The sequence below is a fragment of the Eleutherodactylus coqui genome, chromosome 2 (genome assembly GCF_035609145.1).
Source record: "Eleutherodactylus coqui strain aEleCoq1 chromosome 2, aEleCoq1.hap1, whole genome shotgun sequence".
In the NCBI taxonomy this organism is placed as follows: Eukaryota; Metazoa; Chordata; class Amphibia; order Anura; family Eleutherodactylidae; genus Eleutherodactylus; species Eleutherodactylus coqui.
Genome location: NC_089838.1, coordinates 151,294,050 through 151,317,720, shown reverse-complemented (window position 1 = coordinate 151,317,720; position 23,671 = coordinate 151,294,050). Strand labels below are relative to the sequence as shown.

Genomic DNA, 23,671 nt, shown 5'->3' with positions numbered 1-23,671 from the left:
ACTCTATCCAAATGTACTGATAAAATCTATGCACAGGAGTCTTTGCACATTCCAGGTTTTAGTTGCCCACAGAGCTGCTGGAGGGAGACAGAGACGTTACTGCTAACTTTAGTAAGTGTTTTATTTCTTCCTCGTTTTAGATTCACAGCCACACTGTCCAGTATTGCATTATCCTTTATTATGCAGAAGAGAAATGGGGAGCAGAATCTTCTGTGTGCAGTGTAATTTTAATAGAATACCAGTTGGCCCCTGCCTCCTCTGGAACTGAGCTCAGGGAAAACTAGTTAGTTATAGAACCTGCTAAAAAATGCATGATGTAGGTCAGTGATGGCGAACCTTTTAGAGACCGAGTGCCCAAACTGCAACCTAAAATCCACTTATTTATCGCAAAGTGCCAACATGTCAGGGGGCGGGGCTTATCACGACGTATGATTTTACCCCCATTATTCTAAAAAGGACATGGCCGCTTCAAAATAGACTGGGTGCAGATTTTGGATGCGGAAATACTGCAGAATGTCCTCAGCAGAAATTTCTATGAAAAATTCTGCAGCATTTCCGCATCCAAAAATCAGACAAAATCAGCATGCTGTCTATTTTGAAACAGCCCTGCCCATTTCTCTACCAGATGTAAAGATACCCCAGCAATCATAGTGCCCCCGCCCCCAGCAATAATAGTGACCCCCCCCCCCCCCAAGCGGCCCAAGCAATAATAGTGACCCCACCAGGGGCCACAGCAATAATAGTGACCCCCTCCAGCGCCACAAGCAATAATGGTGACCCCTCCCCTACCAGTAATAGTGACACCCTCCCTACACACACACACACAGCGGCCCCAGTGGTAATAGGGACATCTCACAGCGGCCCCCAGTATAAAGGTGACCTCCTACAGCAGCCCCTAGTGTAATAGTGACATCCCACAGCGGCCCCCAGTATCATAGTGACACCCCACAGCGGCCCCCAGTATCATAGTGACACCCCACAGCGGCCCTCAGTATCATAGTGACACCCCACAGCGGCCCCCAGTATCATAGTGACACCCCACAGCGGCCCTCAGTATCATAGTGACACCCCACAGCGGCCCACAGTATCATAGTGACGTCCCACAGCGGCCTCCAGTATAATAGTGAGATCCCACAGCGACCCCTAGTATAATAGCGACACCCGACAGTGGCCCCCATTCCCACCCCACTCCCTCTCGAGACCCACATACTTACCCCCTCCTCCTCGTGGAAGCTCTGCTGCTGCTCTGCTCGGCGATGATCCCGGTGCACACTATGACGGCAGTGTGCTGCCGGACACCTCCTTCCCTGCTCTCGTGGATTGTAAGAGGAGAGGGGGGAGGAGGATCTGGGCTGCAGGCTGACATCACACTGTGAGCCTGGATCAGCGCAGCTGAGTGAATGCCAGCAGGAAAGCCGCAGCCCATGCCAGTATTCACTAACATGGTGAGTGGCTGACGCGTGCCAGCAGGGGGGGATCTGCGTGCAGCCTCTGTCACTCATGCCATAGGTACGCCATCACTGATATAGGTCATATGCTCAGAAATGTTTCTTCTCTACATGTGCACACATGACAGCTTATTCTGAAAAGTCATCTGAAAGTTTTGTGACGTTTTAAGTATAAGTATCTATTCAGCTTGCTACAGGAACTACATAGCAGGTGCTATTGCATCCACTGAGGTCTCTGAAGCATGTGTCTGAGCTTCATTACTTGAGCCTCCTTCAGGTTCAGGTACTGACGTATATGGCCACTACTATGTGGTGTGTGTTGCCATTTCGGCATGAGACATTCATGTACATATTAATCGATGCTCTGAGCCTGATGACCGATTCCACTTAATAAACGTACTAGTTGTAACCTTTCAACCTTATATAACTTTTTCTTGACTGGTTTTATTTAGATTTCTCCTCAGCAGTAATAGAGCCTTTAATCTAAGTCTGTGTGACATTGTACAAGATCAGTGACGCAATATTCTTCAGGACCACTGAATTGGATAACATGACAAGCTGTCACAATGACACAAAGCTGTTACAAAGCCTATTTTGTGCCAGAATAAGCAATAAGGCAATGATGCCTCCAAATGTATAATGAGGAGCTGTGAAGAAGTGTTCTGGCTTGTGCACACCTTCGGCCCTTCTGCATTTTGCTGACCATTTCTTCATTTTGTATACTTCATTAAATAAGATTTATATTATCTAAAGTTGGAATCTGTGAACCATGTTTGGAGAGTAAAGCCGGTGCAAGAACAAAATACGGAGTGTCCTGACACATATTGAACACGGCAAAGATTTATAACAAGGTAGAAATCGAGCGGATAAAATACATAGTTAGACTTTGTGTTCAGCAATGAAAATCTTATGACACTTGTGCGAGTGGGCTGCATTACCCAGGGAATTGTTCTCACCAGTACTAACAAACTGTGCTTGGCCAGAATGAAGTACATGGATATTAACGCTGATAGAGGTTTTCATAATGTTGCACTTGTCATGGTAAATATTGTGAAAGACTTGCTAGATGTTAGACAACTTTCCCTTAGGCCTCCCTCACACAGACTTTTCAGTGCAGCGCTAAATGCTGTACAACGCTCCCATTCATTTCAATGGGGCTGTTCACACAAGCGTCAAAATGCAGCATCTTCAACAGCGATGCATGTCCTATCTTTGCCCTTTTTTCAGCCCTGTGTCGCCCATTGAAATGAATGGGTAGTGTTAGCAGCGCTGCTGAAAACGCGGCACAACTTGGCGCCACGTTTTGGGCAGCGCTAGCTACGCTACCAAAAAAAGTTATATTCGCTGATGCTGCCGCCATCGGGTCCCTGCCGCTGTTTTCCAGTGCTCCGGACATTTGTTGTAGGATCTTTTGCTAGTGACTGGGTTTGAAGACCCCGCCTCCAGCAAGAGATTGCTCTGATTGGCTAATTCAATTAATGAATGGCTCACGGCTCAGCCAATCAGAGCAATCTCTTACTGGGGGTGTGGTCTTCAAACCCTGTTACCAGCAAGAGATGCTCTGCAGGGACGGCAGACAGCGCCTTCTAGGTGAGTATTTGATTTTTTTTTTCATCTTCCTTGACTGCGTTATGAGCTGTGCTGAAAACACAGCCAAAACACTGGTATAACGCATGCCAGCGCTGCTGAAAAACGTTGAATTTATGGCAAACGTCTGTGTGAGGGAGACCTTAGGGCTGACTTACGTATTAAGTACTCTAATATGTTGTCTCAAAAATGGTGTGCTTTATACTAAGAAAAACCCTATAAGTAGGCATTTGCATTAGTAGCTCTAAGCTGGTCATAAGCGGAGTGAACGGAGACCTGAGAAGTGTTAGTATGGAGGTAGTGGAGGATCAATAAGGTATTGTTCTTTGTTGTGGTAAGTTTGTATTTTAAGTTTGTAATACAAAAAAATGAGGGTATGCAAGCACTTTTATAGGGTAGAGGGAGATAAGCTTTTGCCAGACACTTTTTAGTTCTCCTGGTAGGTAGGACATGCTGAAATCCAGGTTTTCCTCCACATCAAGGGTCACTTAGATGGTTCCCATACAAATTATGTGGAGATTCACTAACTAACATGTGTTTGGGGAGATTTATTTTAGGAGGGCCCCTCTTGTAGACTAATACAATTATGCAAATATTTAGCAAAAGGGCATGACTATGGAAGCAAGTCTACAACCAGGATTTTTGAAATCCGCAGTTTTCAGCAAAGATTTCACTTTTTCAAATGAGGATGTGAAATGGACACCAAAATTCATGTGCTAAATGTGGAATTTGATGCAAGATTGATGAGAGGAGTTGGTCAACACGGCCGTTAACTAATTGACCACCTGATTCTGGGAAGCCTTAAATGAAGTCTGACTGAGTAGCTGGGCAGTGAGTAGTGCATTAAGCTGATATTATGCATGTTGTACTGTGTGTCTTCTAACTAGGCAGGTAGGGCCAGTCTTTGATTTAGATGAAGCCCTATGTGGAACCCCCCCATCCCCCTCCCACTCCCCTCCCCATGCACAACCATTATTGAAGAAGAAAGATTAAAAGTTACTGTCGGTGTTTGTGAAATTGTCTCAATGCATTAAAATGAAAAGTCAACTTTACAAATAGCTTTCCTGTTTCCCATAGATTCTCAGTAACAGGGGGGAGGTATATAGGTCTGTACTGAATCAGTACCCATCACTCCCTCAATATTATGTCTCCCTTCAGTATTATCGACGTTTCCCAAAATGATGTATCTCCCCAGCTTCACATTTCTCTCCACTAATAACCTTTTTTCCCCCCAAGGTATCATCCGTGTATTGGAGTCATCCTAGCAGTGGTCTCAACTCACTAGCTAGGAAAACTGGTAAGTAAAAATGGACTCTGCAAAGTAGAAAAATAGTGATAAATACAGGATACAAGTAAAATAATGGTTAGTAATAGTGTTATTACGTATATACACACAGCAATTTATTCAAAAAAGTCACTTGAAACGACAGGTACACTGTAAATGTCTCTGGTTAACCTAGAGGGCCATGATTCTCTGACCAGTGCAGTAAGGATAGGCATTTACATTCTAGGAGACAGCTTGTTAATTAAACGGAATTATTTTGAAACTGTAACTGTTGTAGCCTGTAATGTCTATAGTACTTTTATATAACTATACAACGGTATCTTATAAACAAAGGAAATATGCTAAATATGACAATAGTTACAGATAGGATTTTACCGCTTGAGGCTTACGTGTACTTTTTTGTAAAGGAAGATAACATCAGAGGTGAGTAATATTTTCTGCTAACTTTATAACTTTACTACCACTACATGAAAGTACGTGTTTTAGTTATGTGGAGGTGGCCTTTAACACATGCTAGATAAGAGATCACGGTTTCAATGTATGTAACTATATATTGATCTGTGACGGTTATTTCAAAAACCCTTTTCATGTCACATATTTTGAGCACACAGGTATAAACCTGGCTAGGATGAATATGAGCCATTTCTGGATCTGTGAACTCTCCTGTCATGTCTGTTTTAGTAAGCATTTGCATCCTCCATGAAGTAACCATAATTTACCATTTTTTCTTCAAACTCTGCACTTTTCATTCTCTATTTTTTTTCCTGGAAATGCATAAATAAATTAAAGGGGTTGTCCCGCGGCAGCAAGTGGGTCTATACACTTCTGTATGGCCATAATAATGCACTTTGTAATGTACATTGTGCATTAATTATGAGCCATACAGAAGTTATAAAAAGTTTTATACTTACCTGCTCCGTTGCTGGCGTCCTCGTCTCCATGGTGCCGACTAATTTTCGGCCTCCGATGGCCAAATTAGCCGCGCTTGCGCAGTCCGGGTCTTTTGCTGTCTTCAATGGGCCGCTCGTGCAGAATGCCGGCTCCGTGTAGCTCCGCCCCGTCACGTGCCGATTCCAGCCAATCAGGAGGCTGGAATCGGCAATGGACCGCACAGAAGAGCTGCGGTCCACGGAGGGAGCAGACCCCGGCGGCCATCTTCAGCAGGTGAGTATGAAGACGCCGGACCGCCGGGATTCAGGTAAGCACTCTCCGGTTTGTTTTTTTAACCCCTGCATCGGGGTTGTCTCGCGCCGAATGGGGGGGGGGGGGGGTTAAAAAAAAACAAAAACCCGTTTCGGCGCGGGACAACCCCTTTAATCTTTTGGTATTATTATTCTGCGTTGTCAATGCAGTGATTTGATAGTGCCAGGAATGCACTTTATTTGACAAAGGGAGGCGTAGCACCCAGTTATCAATGTAGTTATAGAATTCAAGGAGCAATAACAATCTTACAATGCAAAGTTCGGAAATGCTCTAGCATTATTTCATGGGGTGTCCAAGCATTCAGTAAAGCAAGTATGCTGGGAGAGCCGACAAGTTGTTTTTAAGCTATGTCAAAGTTAGGTTCTAAAGGGGTTTTCCGGGCAAAAAAAGGAAATTCTAAAAATAAATCTAGGAGGCTCCGCTAAGTAATGGCAACCTATAGCTTTTACTTGCTGCTTTGGACTCACTTCGTCTTTCCGTGCAGCTGTGTTTACATGCATCATTTCCACAGTAAACACAGCAACGGACTGCTATCTACAACTATCAGCATGTTTGTCTCCTGGCCAGCTCTGTAGCTCCGCCTACAGCTCACAGGTCCTACAACTTACCAGCACCAACCTCCCTCTTATTCAGTGTCAGAGAAAGCTGCTGAAGCAGACAGACAGGAGCTTCCAGCACTGTGTACTTCACATGAGCAATATAGTGTAGTACTTCCACCCCTGTGCTCCCATCATGCACTGCTCACAGGATGTTGGAGACTATGGACTGAGGAGGAAGTAGCAAATGGGGCCTGGATGTCAGAAGAAGTGGAGATGTTTTTCAAGTAGAGGGTCACGTGACAGAAAAGTAACTAGATACAGTGAAGTATAACAAAATGACTTAAAATGTTAGACTATGCCCAGAATACCCCTGTAACAGTGCCCGTCTTTCACAGTGCCAGGGTAGCGCACATGAAAATACACAGATGTAAAATGACTGCATTGATTTTTATGCAGCCAGAAGAAGAGGCCCATCTGTCATTGTCATCTCTGGACTCCACAAATACTGCAGTTTTTTTGTTTAGTTTCTTTGCAGTTTTTTTTCCTCCTGCTGAGCGCTGTATACAAATGACAGCATAAAGAACTACCATGTATTGTATAAGCTCTAGCATTTGCATTACTGATTTCCTGTGGAATTTTAACATGATGCTTACAATTCCCTGCAAATATTTTAAAATTGCTGCACTTTTACAAGATGTTCTCCAAGATATGACACAAAAAACTGTTGGTTCAGTAGCTGAACATTCAGGAAATTGCTTAATGATGAGAAAAGAAATATGGAAACAAATCAGTAAAAGTCTAAACATTCTAATCACTTTGACGTAAGGATGAATCTTTCTAACCAGGCTAAAATACCCGTCTGCAGTGGCCAGTGCCACGCAAGCTTACCATGAAATCCTGCAGCCATTGACTACTGCGAGTGGGTGGGGTTTTGACTCTAAAAGCGTGCTTACAGAACTTACTGAGCGGTTAAGCGCTGGCTAATTGAAAGAAAACCTGGACGCAAGAAGAAAGCTAACGGAAACAATGGAAAGGCTTGAGATGGATATCCTACACAGAGCATGGCCAAAAATGTTAGTTCCAGTCAGTGATGTGCAAAATTTGGTGCATGTAGTAAACAAAATTGTAAGATTGGAAAAGGAAATCCTATTGGTAGACCAATGAGGACATCAGAATATCAGAAGAGAAAAGTGAAAGCATTATGCCTTGAAGATGTCAATTGCAGAACAAAACACATGAGTGGAAATGGGAATCGGGGCGTGAGAGAACTGGGTAGATTCACATTGTGAACACTGCGTTTAGTTTTCTTTGTTATGGAAAATCCACAATATTTACAGTTACAGTATAGTGAATGATTTTTTACTAATTCTAAAAAATTGCAGCCTGAGGCCTCATATCCTCGGGCGGATCGGAGCAGAATCCAACCATGCCCACCGCTGAGGACACTGCCGGTGCTCTGCCGCACATGCACAGTGGAGGTTTTTTTTTAAACTCCTGCTTTCCCGCGGAAGTGAATTGCGGAAGGGCCGTGGATCAGACGGCTCCCATTGACTTCAATTGAAGCTGTCTGTGCAGGATCCGCGCTGAAATGGAGCATGCTGCGATTTCATTTTTTTTTATTCCATACCAAGAGGTCCACAAATCAAGTCTGCATGCTTTATTTCATTTGCGGACGCCCATGTATCCCTATGGACGGCTTGATTTGCAGATCTTCCGCAAGGGGTACTGCAAATCCAACCCACCCGTGGACATTGAGCCTAAATGGACCTGTTGTGCAGCTTTCAAATCCGCAGCTGTCAGCTTCCAGGACATCGATGTCCTCACTAGCTTACGGATGCATTAAGGGACATTATCCATATCAATCAAATAGAGAGGAGTGGAGAGTAACGCAATTGCAGAGAAGACTCTGTCATGCCCACCGTATGCCCATGTGCAGATTTAACTAACATGCTTTAGGATTTTTAAACTGATGATAATTTTGGAAAGGTATGTGAGGTTATTGGGGCATAATAGATGTTTTGAACGATAATTTCTTGACCTTTAACTTAGATACTGGTTTACAAAAGCCAACCTGGTTAAAGTTCCTTTTAACCCTTTGCAATCCAATTTTGGATTCAGGGTTTCCTACGGGGTTTTCACTTTCCGCCATTATACAATGACGCCATCTGCTGGCTAGAGCCAGTACTGCGGTATGGGACATGCTAGAGAGACCCCCGACAAAAGAGCGGCCAGTAATCTACAGTAAGAATACCCTGACGGACGTCTTCCAACATCGGAGCTGTACAGCCTTCAATCAGAATGTCTTCAGACGTCAGACAGTGGATTGGAAAGGGTTAACAAGGATGGGACAGTACGGAAGACATGTGAAATTGTTTTCTCGTATTAAAAAAAAGAAAACTGTGTCAAAAACGCAGCTCACTTTTGTTTAAAATAGACAGGCAATTTTAAAGTGGTGATATTGCTATTTTTTATATACTACAGATGTTTATTAATGAATTATATAGATTCTGCACACTTGTGGAATTCACCTAGCAGTTCATCACTGCTTATTTTGACACTGCCAATATCTATTGTATTAAGACATAATGTGTAATATACTGTGGATACATTTCTATAGTAATTGGCATTTTCCACCAATAGCATAATTCAGTGCATTATGATTGTGTTTACCTGAGAGAAGAATAAAATAGTGCTTTCAGCTATGGATGGATGATTACTTACTTTATTGGAAAGCAGTGAAAGAAAGAAATTGCATTTCAGAACTGATGTACTTTGATGTCTCTGCTGTCAAGATATGATTGTAAAAGAATTAATTGTTAATTTTCTTTAGAATAATAAACAAAATGCTTGGAAAATTCAAAACTTATTAACAAGATTGAAAAGAATGGGGCTGCTGTGCCAATCGACCATATAATTCTGACAGTCAACTGTAAATCCCCATTGGTTTAACTAGGCTTTGTATTAGTGTATATTTTCTAATACTCTGATGTTCCCTGAGGAAAATGAGCTTGTGATTACTTATTTAAAATGGTCAATTTGTGGATCACTTCAACAAAAAAAAAGTTGAATGTTACTGTTTTAGAAGCAGGTGTCTGAGACTTCGCATTTCACTTCAATGCATTTTATGCTGGGATGAATATATTATTATGTAAGTAAGGGGAAAAGACTCAGAATAATTCAGTGTTTGATCTCTGCCCATTGTATGTTGCAATGTTTTATAAGCCTCAGATACTGTGACTTTCTACCCTCTCTAAAGCCCCATTTACACAGGACCAGCTGTCAGGCAAATGATCCCTGACAGCACATTATAGTGAAGCTCGCTCAGAACAGGGCCAGCATGGAGGGGTGGTGGCCGGGGAGTATTTTTCCCCCGCCCGCCTCCATTCACTGTAAGCAGACAGTCGTTCAGAACTGAATGACTGCTGTTTTCACTGAACTGCTGGTCGTTCATTTTACTGCATGCAGAACTTGAACGACTGAACAACTCTGTCAGTCATTAACTCTATGCATGCCTTTACACGGGACGACTATCCTTTAAACTCTCGCAGGAACGACGGTATTTGAACAACTCTGAACGATAATCATTACGTGTAAAAGGGCCTTTAGGTTTATGATCTGTCACAGCTCGAAGACCGCCTCTGATTAGGATCAGGGTTACATTGCGGTGTTAGCCAAGACTCACTTGATCCACACATTGGCACATACTCCACTTCGATCCGCCATTGGTTGCCGGCATGAGCTTTTCTCTGCTGGTGAGTTGATGGATTGGTCAGCTGGCAGGCAGGCATGTGCCTCGGTTGGCCAATCAGCACTTGTTTGTACACATTTATTCCGTCTTCTCATTGAGGAAGCCAGTTAAAATTCTAATCTGAAGGTGTTTCTGGTCAAGTTAGCGGCTTCTGTTTTATTCTCCTGTTAGCTAAGTCTGTTGTGGTATTAGGAATATTTGGTGTATTGTAACCTTTATCTCCTGATGAATTGCCACTTCTAAATTGGTATTTCGTCTGGTTCATCGTGCGCCTGCTATCTATACTGTATATATTGTTTATTGCAGTAAACATTATCCCTGTTTTCAACTAGGGAGAGTCAGGGTCTCCCCAGGTTCCTAACGTGGGGTCGCCCACATTAGGGTGAGTGCTCCACTTTTAGATAGGGTCTCATCGCATTAGTAGGTTAGGGTCAGAATTCCCATTTCCCCATCTTCTTGGTTTTTGTTTTAAATATTGTCCAAGTTAGCATATCCGTCCTTTAGGTCAACAAATTATGTCCGATCTGGACGAGGTGTTTTGCGTTCAGCTTGGACGTACCAGAACCATAATGTGCTTTCTTATCATCTGGAATAATTTATTCATCTTTCATTGCCAACTTTTAGAATCATCCTGTTAGTCACCAGAACTTTTTCAGAAACAGTTTTATGTACTTATGGATGATTTATTCCTTTTCATGCTTCTACAATCCAACTATTAGAAGGCAGTAAAGGCCTAATGCTAGGAAAACATCGGCTTTCAGCTAGTGATTCGCACGTTATGGAGAAATTTATGTAGCAAAAGGCACCAGATTTGTATTGACAGTAAGCAAAAGAAAAATGAATGCATAATTGCAATTGCAACAGAAGCCAAATGTACAAAATGTATTTTTTACATCCGTAATGATATGAGTCTGTGTGTGAGATTCTTCCTTTTAGCTGTAAAACAAACTCTGTATGTAAAACATATACTACACATTTTAATGCATTGAAAAGAAAATATTGACAATGATATAAATATATATAAAAATTAACGTTAATCTTAATGTGATTCCACGGGCAAATTTTAATTATAAAATCTGCGCGAGTCTCCTGCGCGGGAGATCCGCACCTCTAGCCGCCCATAGGGATGCATGGGACAACTTACATTGAAATCAATGGAAGCTGTCCGATCAGAGGAACTGCCACAGCTGTTACTGTGGTCGTGCCGCAGATCAGCGGGAAAGCAAGAGATTTAAGTGCATTTGGACGAATCCGCCGTGCTGAAGAAAAAAGCTCCGGCCAGCACAGAGGTGATCTGCGCTGGAGCCGGACAAGTAAGAAAATGTTTTTTTTCTGTGCGCATATGCGGGCACGGCTAGATTCCGCTCCGGGATTCAGCAGTGGAATCCGTGTGTGCAAGGGGACATTGGGCCTTACTAAATTCCGGGGTACGGAGGATAGATGACAGAAATCATGAGTATTTGTCCCCAACAAACAAACAAAATGAAGCAAGATAAATAGAGACACCAGAGAATAAGACAAAGGCAAAAAATGAGAAAATTATAGGAGGAGAGGGGGGGGGGGGATATGGGAGAAATGTAGTGAAGAATTGGGAAAGAGGTGTGGGGATATCAGGAGTTGTCAAACATCACATTATAATAATGTAATTGAGTTCAAAAATGCTAAAATATTTCAGTTATAGAGGGCATTGAAAATTTAGAAAACATTTTAAACTTAGTGCAGGCATACCTGGTAGCATCAAAATTCAGATTCTCCTTCATTCACACCTCCAAAGCTGAAAATGTAAATTCTACAGTTTAGTGTTAGCATAAACTGCCTTGTCATAGCTTAGGGTAAACCTGGTGAATTAATCGAATTGCTGTGCAAAATATTGGCAGAACTTGATGTAAATGTAGTTAAAATAATTAAATGCAATGCCTCAGTGAGACAGGTTAATGTAGTTGACACTATTTTTGTATATAAAAGCACAGTAAAGGACTGAGGAGAATGAGTTTGGTATTAATGTGACAATTAGCCATGCTCTAGGTTTTCACAAATTAGCGCGTTCTCAACTGTGTTAATGGTTATCATCACTGGTAGCACTGATTTACTCACATAATCTTCAAAAAACTGATTATGTTTTGCAGACACTTCTATATGCTGTTTAATTCAGCTAAGGCTTCATTCATATTGCTTTCAGAACCCTGTTTGGGAATTCCGTCCAGGACTCCATCTGGCTGAAAACATCATCTAGACTGATCATTGGAGGGTTCCACAGCCTGCTATTAGTAAAAAGGAGACCAACGCTTTAAGCTGTGACCTCTGGTTTAGCAGGTTTCCATTCAGTTCCAGCAGAGCATAATTGACTTAACTTTCATTTTTTTACATATTCAATGTAGGAGCATTCCTTAATGCCTGTGTAGTGACCTGACCTGGCACTACAGAATAGAAGTACTTTACCTGCAAGATAGGAGCAACTGTTCTAACTACCAGTTCATTTAACAAAGGGTAGTTATGTTGGACGTCATTTAATAAGGAGGAGGAGTCAGGATAGGAACTAAAGAGTTAAGGTTGTTTAGCCACCAGCGCAAATCATATAGCTGCTGAGCTGTGACAAGTCCCCGTAGTGAGGAAAAAAGTAAGGGGTTTCCGAGTCATATGATGTTTCACAGTTTGAAATTATAACAGTGTTAGCAAATGGAAATTGTGGAGGAAGGGGGGGGGGGGAATTATAAAGTGACTTGGTGAGGGGGGTCAGTTGGAGTAGAGAGCGAGAAGCAGGGGGATGGAATGGCCGCAGCTAGGCTTCCTTCTCCTCTGTCCTGCTGTAATTAGAGATGTGTTATGTGAAGATTCAAGAAATCCTGTGTGCAGCAGCTAATAAATCACCCCAAGCTGAGGGTAACTGTTTTTCCAAACCTAACGTTCATTCAAGCCAGCTCTGTTTTCTACTGGACAGCAATACAGACAAAAGCTTCAGACAAGCAGTAGAGAATTTTCATAGGAATTTCGTGAGTACTGGAGGAATATTAGCTAGTGTTTCAGGTTGGCAAAACTGTTAGTGGGGTTGATGGGGGTTTTTCAGATTTCGTTACTCTTTCTACAGCTCCCCCTCAGCTCAGATGCTGCCTCCCCAGAGCTTGTGTATCCATGTATAAAGTGTTAAACTGTGTATATGTAAGTTGTATATGCAATTTCTGGTGTTTAATATTATTGCAGATAATCACATGCCTGAAAGTAAATGTTGTGCCTGTAGTTTACTTACAAACGTATGTTAGTCTTATATCGCTACCAAAAGCTTTTAGTCCAGGCACTGGCCTCACGATCACCTAATTCCACTAGTCGTCCGCATCCTGTTGTATACCTTTAATGGTGTGCAATATTACAAAGAGCGGGCTGCACGCACCGCCACCGTGACACGGCTCCTCAACTGCATCCTAGAAACTGCCGAGAGTGCAGGCCTCCTCCCGCTTGTTGCACCTGCAGCTTGCCATTACCCCCCTTTTGTTTTCTTCTGTAGTTTAGCCACAGTAATGTGTACCTGTATACATTTATTTCACTATATATGGATGTGGTGTCTTTACCTGGTTTTCTGCACTGTACAATTGGAAGAGGGGCTGCCTGCATTTTAGACATGCATCCCTACTCATTCATTTGAGGCTGATTTTAATTACATCAGAGAAATCGTTAGATCTTACTTGCCCCGAGTTTATTAGGAGGTCTAAGCTCAATAATAAGTACGTTTGTCAGGGCTCATTTACGTGGATATATGCAATGTGAGTCTACAAAATACACATGTTTTCTTTGCACGTGTATGTGCGTGCAACATGTGTTTTTGCTATGTGCGTGCATTTTTTTCCCATCCGTTTTGCATTTTTGTGTCATCCACTTTTCATGCTTGCAAAAAAGTAAGAAGGCCCAAGTGATGTCAGTTTTGTCACAACCCACAAAAAAAAAAAACAAAGTGCAGAGAACACTGATACAAATGTGTTCTGTGCATTTTTTTTACACACCCATAGACTTTAATGAATGATTTGGGTTTGTGAATACAGACCAGAAAAGGACATTTTTTTCCCCCTGCTTACGTGGACCATTAGACAACTCGCATCTGAATATGCCAGTTAAATGTAATGAGCCGGTGGGCTGTCCTTATTCAGTCAGTAAAAAATACAGACTGCATGCGGACAGAAAATACTCCAGTGTAAATTGGTCCAAGGTGATCAAAGGGTGAGCTAAGAGTCTCAAATATATCTAAATAGTAAATATTGTAGTAATGCAGTTATAAATTCATATATTCAATTTTAACTTATTTCTTGGTTTTTACATCTTGCTATTAGACCCTCAGAATATCCATTTAACGTGTCCAGTGTTGGTGAGAGGACAACACTTCTGTGTGCTTATTTCTTTTAGCCGGCCTGCACAATATCGAAAATCGCTCCACTACCAGTATACAACGGAACCAGGAGAGCGAGACTAAGCTACTGAGCATGTGCGACCACCAGCTCTGACACATTATGTGGACATTCTGGGAGGGAATCAAAAGAATAGTATGGGGCATTTTTTTAAAATGCTTTTAAAAACGTATGTTTTATGTGATCTGAATACAATATATTTTTTGAGGGACAATCCCTCTATTTACACATGAGCCCTCTAAAAAAGTTTTTTTTTTTTTAACTTGTCTACTCGCAATGCTGTACTAGAAACAGAGGAGTATGTGTGAGCATAATGCAAAGTTCTGGCCTTTATTCTAACTGTAGTTTTGTATTTAGACAATGACTGCTTTGGCCTTATCAGCTAGTCATAATAAAAGTACAGGTGAAACCTACTGCAGTAAATGTCCTTATGTATATGTAATAACAGTAAAAAATATAAAAAGTACCAGAAGCACAGCCATAAAAGATTAAACATCCTAGACTGTAAAATGGGCATACTTCAACACTATATAAAAATGGGCGAAATGATTGTAACAATATCAATTTTATAACTAGCTATTTTCCCTAAGCTATCTTGGCAGAAAAATTAACCAGCGGCATAGTGGGTTCTGCCAGCTGGTAAAACTAAAGTCTTTTTACACTTTACAGCTGTGTAATATTGGGAGGATTGTAAGCCCTCAGTAAAATGACACTATTTTATACTCAAAGCCTGACATGCACATAACTCATCTATTAAATGACCGACTACAGAACTTTGTGATGCAGTTTTGATGCAAGCGTTTTAAATCTAGATAGACTAAAGCAGTGATTGGAATTAGATGCACAATATACTATGCATGAGCATTTATACGTGTAGGTGAGCTTCTGATTAGCCATCAGCAGACATTAACCCTTTGCAATCCTATTTTGGATTAAGGATTTCCTAGAGGGCTTTCTCTTTCTGCCATTTTACAATGGCACCATCTGCTGGCTAGAGCCAGTACAGCAGTATGTGACATACCGGAGAGGCCCCCGACAATACAGCGGCCAAAAATAAACAGTAAAAATACCCTGCCGGATGTCTTCCGACAACAGAGCTGCACAGGCTTCAATCAGAATGTCTTTAGACGTCAGACAGTGGATTAGAAAGGGTTAAAGGGCCCTTCATGCAGAATGACCTGTTGGGTGCAGATGCCCAACAGGTCGTCCCAGTGATAATTGTTCTTTTTACACAGGAACAATCATCACTAGTGAATGGAAGCGGAGCGGGTCGGGGATCGTTCTGGCCCACACTCCTTCATTCACAATAAACAGGCAGTCATTCATAAGTGAACTAACTGTTTACACGGACCGATCCGTCCAGTTTGTTGTATGCAGAAGCAGCACAACGGACAAGAAGTTATAGAATAATCGTTCAGTCGGGGCAAGCATTTACACCGAATGATGATTACTTCAGATACCTTCTGAATGATTTATCGACCCATATAAAAGGCCCTTTACTGGGATTTCTACATGTAATTTGGGAGATCTGGCCTATTAGTCCTAGATGTCTCCAGCACGAAAGGGGTTAAATACATAAAAAAGGGCATAATAAAAATTAATTACGTAATTGTTAAATCTGAAGCTTTTTTAAAATGTTTTTTTGAGTACATTAAATGTGGTTTTTGCAGCCCTTGTGGGGGTTGCTTGCCTGTCTTCTGTCTCTGAGATAATTCCTTGCTTTGAGAACATTAATTTAACTCCTCCAGTGCCATGGTTATGCATCTCCTTATGTGATTATTACAGAATTTCAACATTTTATCAGTCATTGCAATGAAGAGGACCCTTCAACTTATTCCCTGCAAAGTAGTCCCAATAATGATGTACAATTACTGGTGATGAGAAAACCCCTTATGTCCATGTATCTTGCCATTTATATATAATGCATATATTCAGTAAAGAATTCCTCCAGCTACAGGTACCAGTTAATTTTCTTATGTGCTGGTACTTTGCAGTATATGGGACTTTAGTCAAGGACTGTGCCTCCATTAAGTAAAAATCACTGCAGGATACATATGTAGTGATGTTCAGTTGTCTCTTGAAATGTGGAAAAATGGGTCCTCCTAGGCACTTAGACCTACCTCTCAGCCTTCTACTATTAACCTCCTAGCAGAGACTAAAGTGCTATTTAGACACAATGATGATCGCTCAAAAACAGTCTTGTGCGTCTATCGTGCAGTTTTCGTTAATGATTCGCTGATCATTGTCTTTTAGCTAGCTGAAGGACAACGATGAGTTATCAGTGCCGCACACTGAGTTCTCAACGGGATACCGCTGATACTATTATTTCAGCTGGTATCCTGCTCGGAGAACATAGCAGAAGTATGCAGAAGACAGTGCTCCAGCTGTGTTCTGCATACCCCGCTTGGAGCGCTCATCTGTATACCAGCTGAGCATTCCTGAATAGTTCCTCTGTGTTCACGAAGACAGCGCTCCAGCTGTCTTCTGTATACCCCGTTTAGAGCACTCAGCTGTATGCCAGCTGAGCGCTCTGTGAACACAGCAGGAATATGCAGGAAACAGCGCTCCAGCTGTCTTCTATATACCCTGCTTGGCGTGCTCAGCTGTATGCCAGCTGAGCGCTCTGTGAACACAACAGGAGTATGCAGAAGACAGCGCTCCAGCTGTGTTTTGCATATCCCACTCGGAGCACTCAGCTTTATACCAGCTGAGCGCTCCAAGAACACAGCAGCTGTATACAGAAGACAGCGCTCCAGCTGTCTTCCGTATACAGCAGGAGTCTTAATTTACACACTAATAACCTCTTAAGTAGCTACTTAGGAGCTTATGCAAAGTGAACGCTCAAAACTGTCACTCAAACTGCCATTTGAGAGAATTTGGAGCGATCATCTTGCTGTGTAAATGCACACAACAATTATCCCTCAAAAGATTGCCTTTGTACGAATTTTGAGCTATAATCATTGTGTCTAAATGGGCCTTAAAGCCTCATGTCCACGAGCAGATTTTTGCTGCGGAATCCGGAGTGGGCATTCCGCTCTGGATTCTGCAGCAATAACCCTCCATATCATGCTATGGAAAAATGAGTTTTAATGCATACGAGCAGAAACCAATTGTGGTTTCCCCATGCAGAGCCCGTGCACATGAGGCCAAGGCATATGTGCTAGAAGTTATTTTAGCCATACAGGGAGTATGTTGATTATTCACAAATCTAGTCTTCCATTAGCAGCTGTCAGCATAGATTAAATGTATTCATACTGGCAGGTCAGATTTAGTACCATGGTTAATACACTGCGGTTCATATTTTGTACTGAGTTGCAGCCTTTATTATAGTTAAAAAATGCATTTAAAGTTCTGCTTCTAGAGATTGCAAAGCTTCAGATCTCATAATTAGAATATAGAATTATCTTTAAACGGGTTATACCAAGATTACAAGTTATCTCGTGATTAGGGGATAACTTGCTGATCGGTGGGGGTCTCACCCGCCAATCTCCAGAAGGGGACTCCCATGTCCCAGTCTACCTGTCACTGTGGGCGTCACTTATTCTGCCGCAGTGACGTCAGCATGAAGGGAGCGCCGGCTGAGTTTGTGTGGTCAGTGATCCATTCATTTCAATGAGACTGACAGAAATTCCCAAGCTGGTGCAGCTCAGATATTCAGCAGTCCCATTGAAAGTGAAGGGAGCACTAGTGGGACCAGCACTTCATTCACTCTCCTCCTCACTGTCGAGGGGGGCAGTAACCCCGCAGTGAGTACAGGAAACATGCGACCCACGTTCTCGAGATTGGCTGAGGTCTCGGCGGTGAGACCTCCACCAATCAGCAAGTTTTCCTCTCTCTTAGGGCTCCTACACACGTGCGTTTTTATAACGCTGTGTTAACGCTGCATTTTTTTTACGCAAATGTCAATGGAACTTTCTAATGTTAAAAACACATCGCACAAAAATCACAAAGCACAAACTTGGGATGCGTTTTAACATTAAAAAGTCCCATTGACAGTCATGTAAAAAAAACTCAGTGTTAACGCAGCTTTAAAAAAAACGCAAGTGTGTGGGAGCCCTTATGGAGAGGGGATAACTTTCAATCCTGGTATAACGCCTTCAAAGGGATTGTCTGGGATTTTAATTCAACAGTTGGAAATCTGATTAAATTAAGTAAAAAATAACCATTAATCACCTGGTAAATCCCAGAGCCAACACTCCAGTGGTCCCTGTTGATGTGCAGTGCCTTCACATGATGGCTGGTCCCAGCGGTGATGCCTTCATATATGGTGGTCATGTGGATGTAGTGTACAGCACTGCTGGAGGTGTGGGGGATTTGTACAGGGGAGTAATGGTGATTTTCTTATTTTATCACCTTTCCTTTTGTTTGACTATTTTTTGAAAATCCTGGAAATCCCTATAAGCTTCACAGATTATGGTTAGACGGCGCAACTTCTCGCACTTAGTTGGTTTTCTCTGTTTTTGGGATAGGTTTAGATGTGTGATTGCTTTTTGTTTTGTACTTATATTTAAGTGACAGTTGCTTCCCCATCGTGGTTTCACACTTTGCTTTGTGTAAGCTGAAGTTGCTACCGTTGTGATCACACTTTTGAGAACCTGTTTGCAGTTGACAGTATGCTTTGTTCATTGTCTTGGCTTCCATGACAGAAATAATTGCCTTGTGTGTTTTCTTGTAGAGCAGATATTGCAGCTCACATTACAGCATTTGCTGATGTGCTAATCTCCTTAAATATAAAATGAATTGCAACCCTGGGGTAGCCCTATAATCACAGGGCATAGAAATCTGCACCCCGACCTATTAACGGAGATCATCTTAGGCCGCCTGTCCACAGGTGTTTTTGCATTGCGTTCCCCACAGTGATAATCCGGCTACGGGGAACGCAGTGCAAGCTTTCCATAGCGTTGCTATGGAGAGCGCTTCCCCCCTGTCCATGAGTGGAGAATCATAGTGATTATCCGCTCGCGGGTGGCAAATTGCAGCATGCTGCGAACTGCCGTGATTCGCCGCAGTGAGCCAATCTGTCAGATAGGCTCACCGCTGAGATCCGTCAGCTGGCTCCTTCTTCCGGGCGGTGGCTCTCCGCCGCGGGATATCGCAACCCCTGTGGACAGGCAGCCTTAGTGGGCAGACAGCCAACGCAACTGTGTAATGCAACACTTGATTGCCAATGGATGGGACCAGCTGGGAAGGTTAAATACCACTTGGCAAAATGGCTCCTCTTCTCAGGATATTCCTTTTTAATCCCCCCACCCCATCCCCCATAAGGTTGGAACCAATGGTTACAAAATAAAATATATAATTATCAGTTTTATCTTACTTGCTTTTTTTTCTGCATTATTCACCTGTTGTTTCTCTATTGAACATTACCCACCCTCTTAGGCCGGCTGCACACAGACTGGTCAGATTCTGCATGCGGGAGACGCAGCGAGTCCGGCCCTGACCGCAGCCGATGTCCGCGCATTCCTGTTCCTTTTCTTCTTTATCTGTACTGTGGATGGCTGCGCAGTACAGATTTTTTCTTTAAATGTTTGTTTTTCCCGCACTGTCGCTAGGCGATGATGCAGAGTCTGACTTCAATGAAAGCTGTCCGTGCAGAATCCATACTAAAATAGAACATGCTGCGATTGTTCCTCCGCCCGCGAAAGTCGCAATTCGAAAGTCACAGGTGGCGCTGCAGAGGTATTGTTCCATCTTCCTTATTGGCACGTACTGAGAACGTCTGTCTTTCCGTATTCATTGTGCTATGCTCTGTCATGCTTTTACAAGGGACGATTATTGTTCAAAATCCGTGGAAGCATGCGGTTTTGAACAACCATAACAATAATCGTCCTGTGTAAAAGGGCCTTTACTGTGTAGGCTCGGCCGGGTCCATAGACTACTATGGGCTTTATTGACTTCAATGGGACATATAGAAATAAATGAGAAGTTGAGTATGCACAGTAAAACAAATCACATTTATCAGCTGGCATCCGGTAGAAAACTATGAGAAACCATTTCTGAATTCCCGTATGTAAGATATAGGAAGCTAAATACATAGAGATTATTGGCAAGCAATAAAATGTGAAGTATTTAGGACTTTTTGGAGAGTCAAATGAGCTTGTATTCAGTTACAATGTTTTGGTGCTGTGGATCCCCATCATTGTGATAGGCCGCCTGCAGACGGCCGGGTCGGATCCGGCTGCGGGAATTCTCGCAGCGGGACCCGACCTGAGCATCTGCAGAGAGCCGCGCGGGCACTCACCTCTCCCGCGGCCCCAGCTCTTTCATGTGCCGGCTGCCGGTGAGTGATGTTTCTGTGCGGGGCTCATGAGATTTCGCGCGGCCAAATCGCGGCCGTCTGCATAGGATTGCGTTTGTTAACGCAATCCTATGGCAGCTTCCACGGGCGGAAATTCCGTGGGAAATCCCACCGCGGAATTTCCTCTCGTGTGCAGGCGCCCATACTGTACAAAAATGCTAAGGTAAGGGGGGGACATTGTGGGGGAAGAGGGTATTCACTCTAATTACATGGGCATTGAGTGGGTATTCACTCTAATTACATGGGCATTGAGTAAAGCACACATACATGCATAAGCTGAAGAAAGCCCAGAAGTGCTGGCTGCCCCTGGAGGTAAGCCAATTTAATGTAAGGTAACTGTGGAATTATCTATTAAAAGCTTCTAAGTGTTCAACAAGCTCATTTATGTGAAACAGGTTTATGGTAAAACCTCTTTGATACAAGAAATATCCTCCCCTAAGCTCTGCCACAGTTTCATAGGAAGTGTTTCTATATCTGTATACACACACACATACTAAGAACAGTGTGGAGAGGATATATATTTTTTTCAGAACGCTGTCTAACTCCACTTGCAGAGCCAGAGATTTCTCCGCCGCTCTACATAGTAAGTATATATTCTCTCCCACACACATGCATATACAGGCTTACACATCTTTAGTAGTATTGGGCAAGGAGCTGATTTTTTTCTACCCTTTATTTTTGTATTGCAGCAAATACCATGAATGCTACGGAGAGCAGTTTGTCAACTACAACGGCCGCATACGAATACCCAGACCCCTCGTTTTACTATACCAAAAGTTTGACCACCGTGGATTCTGTTTTCAAGCCCACCCTGTACTGCATTGTATTCTCTTGTGGACTTGTTGGGAATGCCTTGGTCTTGTGGGTATTAATCTGCTTTAAGAAGATGAACTCTTTGACTGACATTTATCTTCTCAACATGGCTATCTCAGACTTGATGTTTGTATTTTCCTTACCCTTTGTGGTGTATCAAGTCCTCCATCAATGGGTGTTTGGCCAAATCATGTGCAAGGTGTTATCTGCAATGTATTACATTGGGTTCTTTAGTGGTATATTCTTTGTGACCGTCTTGAGTGTAGACCGGTATGTAGCAATCGTCCATGTAGTGGTAGCACTCAAATTTAGAACCAGGAAGCTGGGCTTGATCGTTACATTTGTTGTATGGACCTGCTCTTTTCTGCTGTCTGCAACGAACTTCGTGTTTCACAGAGCAGAGACACACAACGGCTTCACTGATTGTTCCGCTTTTTATCCGGAGCGCGAAAAGCAACTTTGGACACTCCTGTTTTACTTCCAGGTCAATATCTTTGGTTTGATCGTCCCTCTGGTCATTATTGTTTTCTGTTACTCGCAGATTATCAGGAGTTTACACAATAGCAGGAATTTGCAGAAGAAATATGCTGTGAAACTGATCCTTATACTGGTCCTTGTGTTCTTCGTGTGTTGGTCTCCCTATAACATAGTCATCTTTTTAAGCATTTTAAACACCTTAGGTGCATTCGGGGAGTCCAGTTTTGATGAGAAGTTGAAAACGGCAATGGCGGTATGTCAAGCGATCTCTTTTTTGCATTGTTGCCTAAATCCTATCATTTACACTTTTGCCGGAGATAATTTTAAGAAGCATCTTTTCCGCATGTTTAGCGTGCTATTAAAATACATGCATATAAACCGAAAATGTGGCGCATCGGACAATACCAGTGTCGATCGATCGTCCACTACAGGAAGATCCTTTTCTTCAGATGCCATGTTTTGAATTGATCGTATGATGAGAAAGTGTTGATGACTATAAACTCGTAAAGAGTTCCCTGTGTGGATTATATTTAGTAGAGGAACTATCACGTAAGATTAACCCCGAATGATCGCTTAAAATAGGTGCGAAGCATTATAACTGATATATGGTATACCCTTGTAGAGCATTTATGGCCATGCATTCCTGATAGATGGGGATCCTGCCGTCACCTGTCAAGGAATTGAGGATCCAGTGAACTCTAATGATTAACCCTTTCCAATCCAATTTGTATCCTGGTTTTCCTAGGGGGCTTACTCTTTTTCTGCTGTTATACAATGGCGCTATGAGGTGACACGTTGGATAGGCTCCGACAGCGGAGAGGCTGGCAATATACAGTAAGAGAACCCCAACGGACGTCTTCCAACATCGGAACTGTACAGCCTTAAATCATAATGTCTATAGACGTCAGACAGTGGATTGGAAAGGGTTAAAAGCAGCCATCCACACATTTTTACCATTGAAGTCAACAGATATGGTGCTGCTTGCTGGGCTCTTAAATTTTGCACCAGTTTTGGAGAGACTGACTGCCAACTCTCCATTGATATTAATTGTAAAGATGGTCATTTTGAACTTGTGAACAGGAGGCACAAGATCCCTGTTCTCTTGGTAGATGATAGCCTTAGATGTGGGACCCTGGCTCTCAGGCCTCACAACTTATACTGTGTGTGATGTGAATACTCCTTTAATATAAAATCTGTTTTTCAAGCCCAAGAAAATAAAACTCCAGAAACCCATTGTTGATTCAGTCTTTGTCTCTTTTCTGCTACTTCTTTTAATGGAGCAGGTGTAACCACAGCCACATCTATAAGAGGAGACCCCCATACACAGCCTAGCCTACTTCAGGGCTGCCATTGAATTGCAGACGGGCTGTGGATCAGACAGTTTCAATTGACTTGAACAGAAGCTGTCCCTGCGGGAACCGCAGCAAAATGGAGCGTGCTGCATTTTGTTTTCTGGACCAGAAGGTCCGCAAAACAAATCTGAATTCTTTAATGAAGCTGTGGACGCCCCAGTCTCCCTATGGGCGGCTTGAATTGCGGATCGTCCGTAATTCAAATTTGCCCATGGACATTGGGCCTTAACCAGGCTGTCTGCATACAGATGGTGAATGTGTATGTGTGTAATGTTCGTGTGCACAATGAATATATATGTGTGTAAGGGCCTATTCAGATGGGTTAGGTTTTCACGGCCGGCTGATATACAGTGCCCGTCTCTGCAAGGGGAGGAGGCAGGACAGGCCGGGAGCTAGTGCACTGACCTCCCGTCTTTTCTCCACCCCTCGCCACTGTTTGCAATGACAGGGAGCGTGGCGGATCCCTGAACTGAGCCCTTCACAGGTGTGAAACCACCCTAAATGTTTTCCCTTTCTTTATATAACGTGTT

The 23,671-nt window shown here is 42.7% G+C and overlaps 1 protein-coding gene across 5 annotated transcripts in view; it reads left to right on the top strand.

Moving 5' to 3' along the window:
• LOC136611848 (C-C chemokine receptor type 8-like) overlaps positions 1–23,458 on the top strand; it is a 162,032-nt gene extending 138,574 nt beyond the window's left edge. For 2 of the 5 annotated variants that reach the window (XM_066591771.1, XM_066591772.1), the window contains exon 4: positions 21,189–21,528. In XM_066591771.1, the coding sequence (XP_066447868.1) occupies positions 21,189–21,381 (193 nt within the window). In that variant the 3' untranslated portion in view covers positions 21,382–21,528. Of the gene's footprint in view, positions 1–19,765; positions 19,881–20,994; positions 21,083–21,188 lie in introns of those variants that run through there. The other 3 variants (XM_066591768.1, XM_066591769.1, XM_066591770.1) reach the window with 3 other exon arrangements.
• Positions 23,459–23,671: the final 213 nt, after the last annotated feature.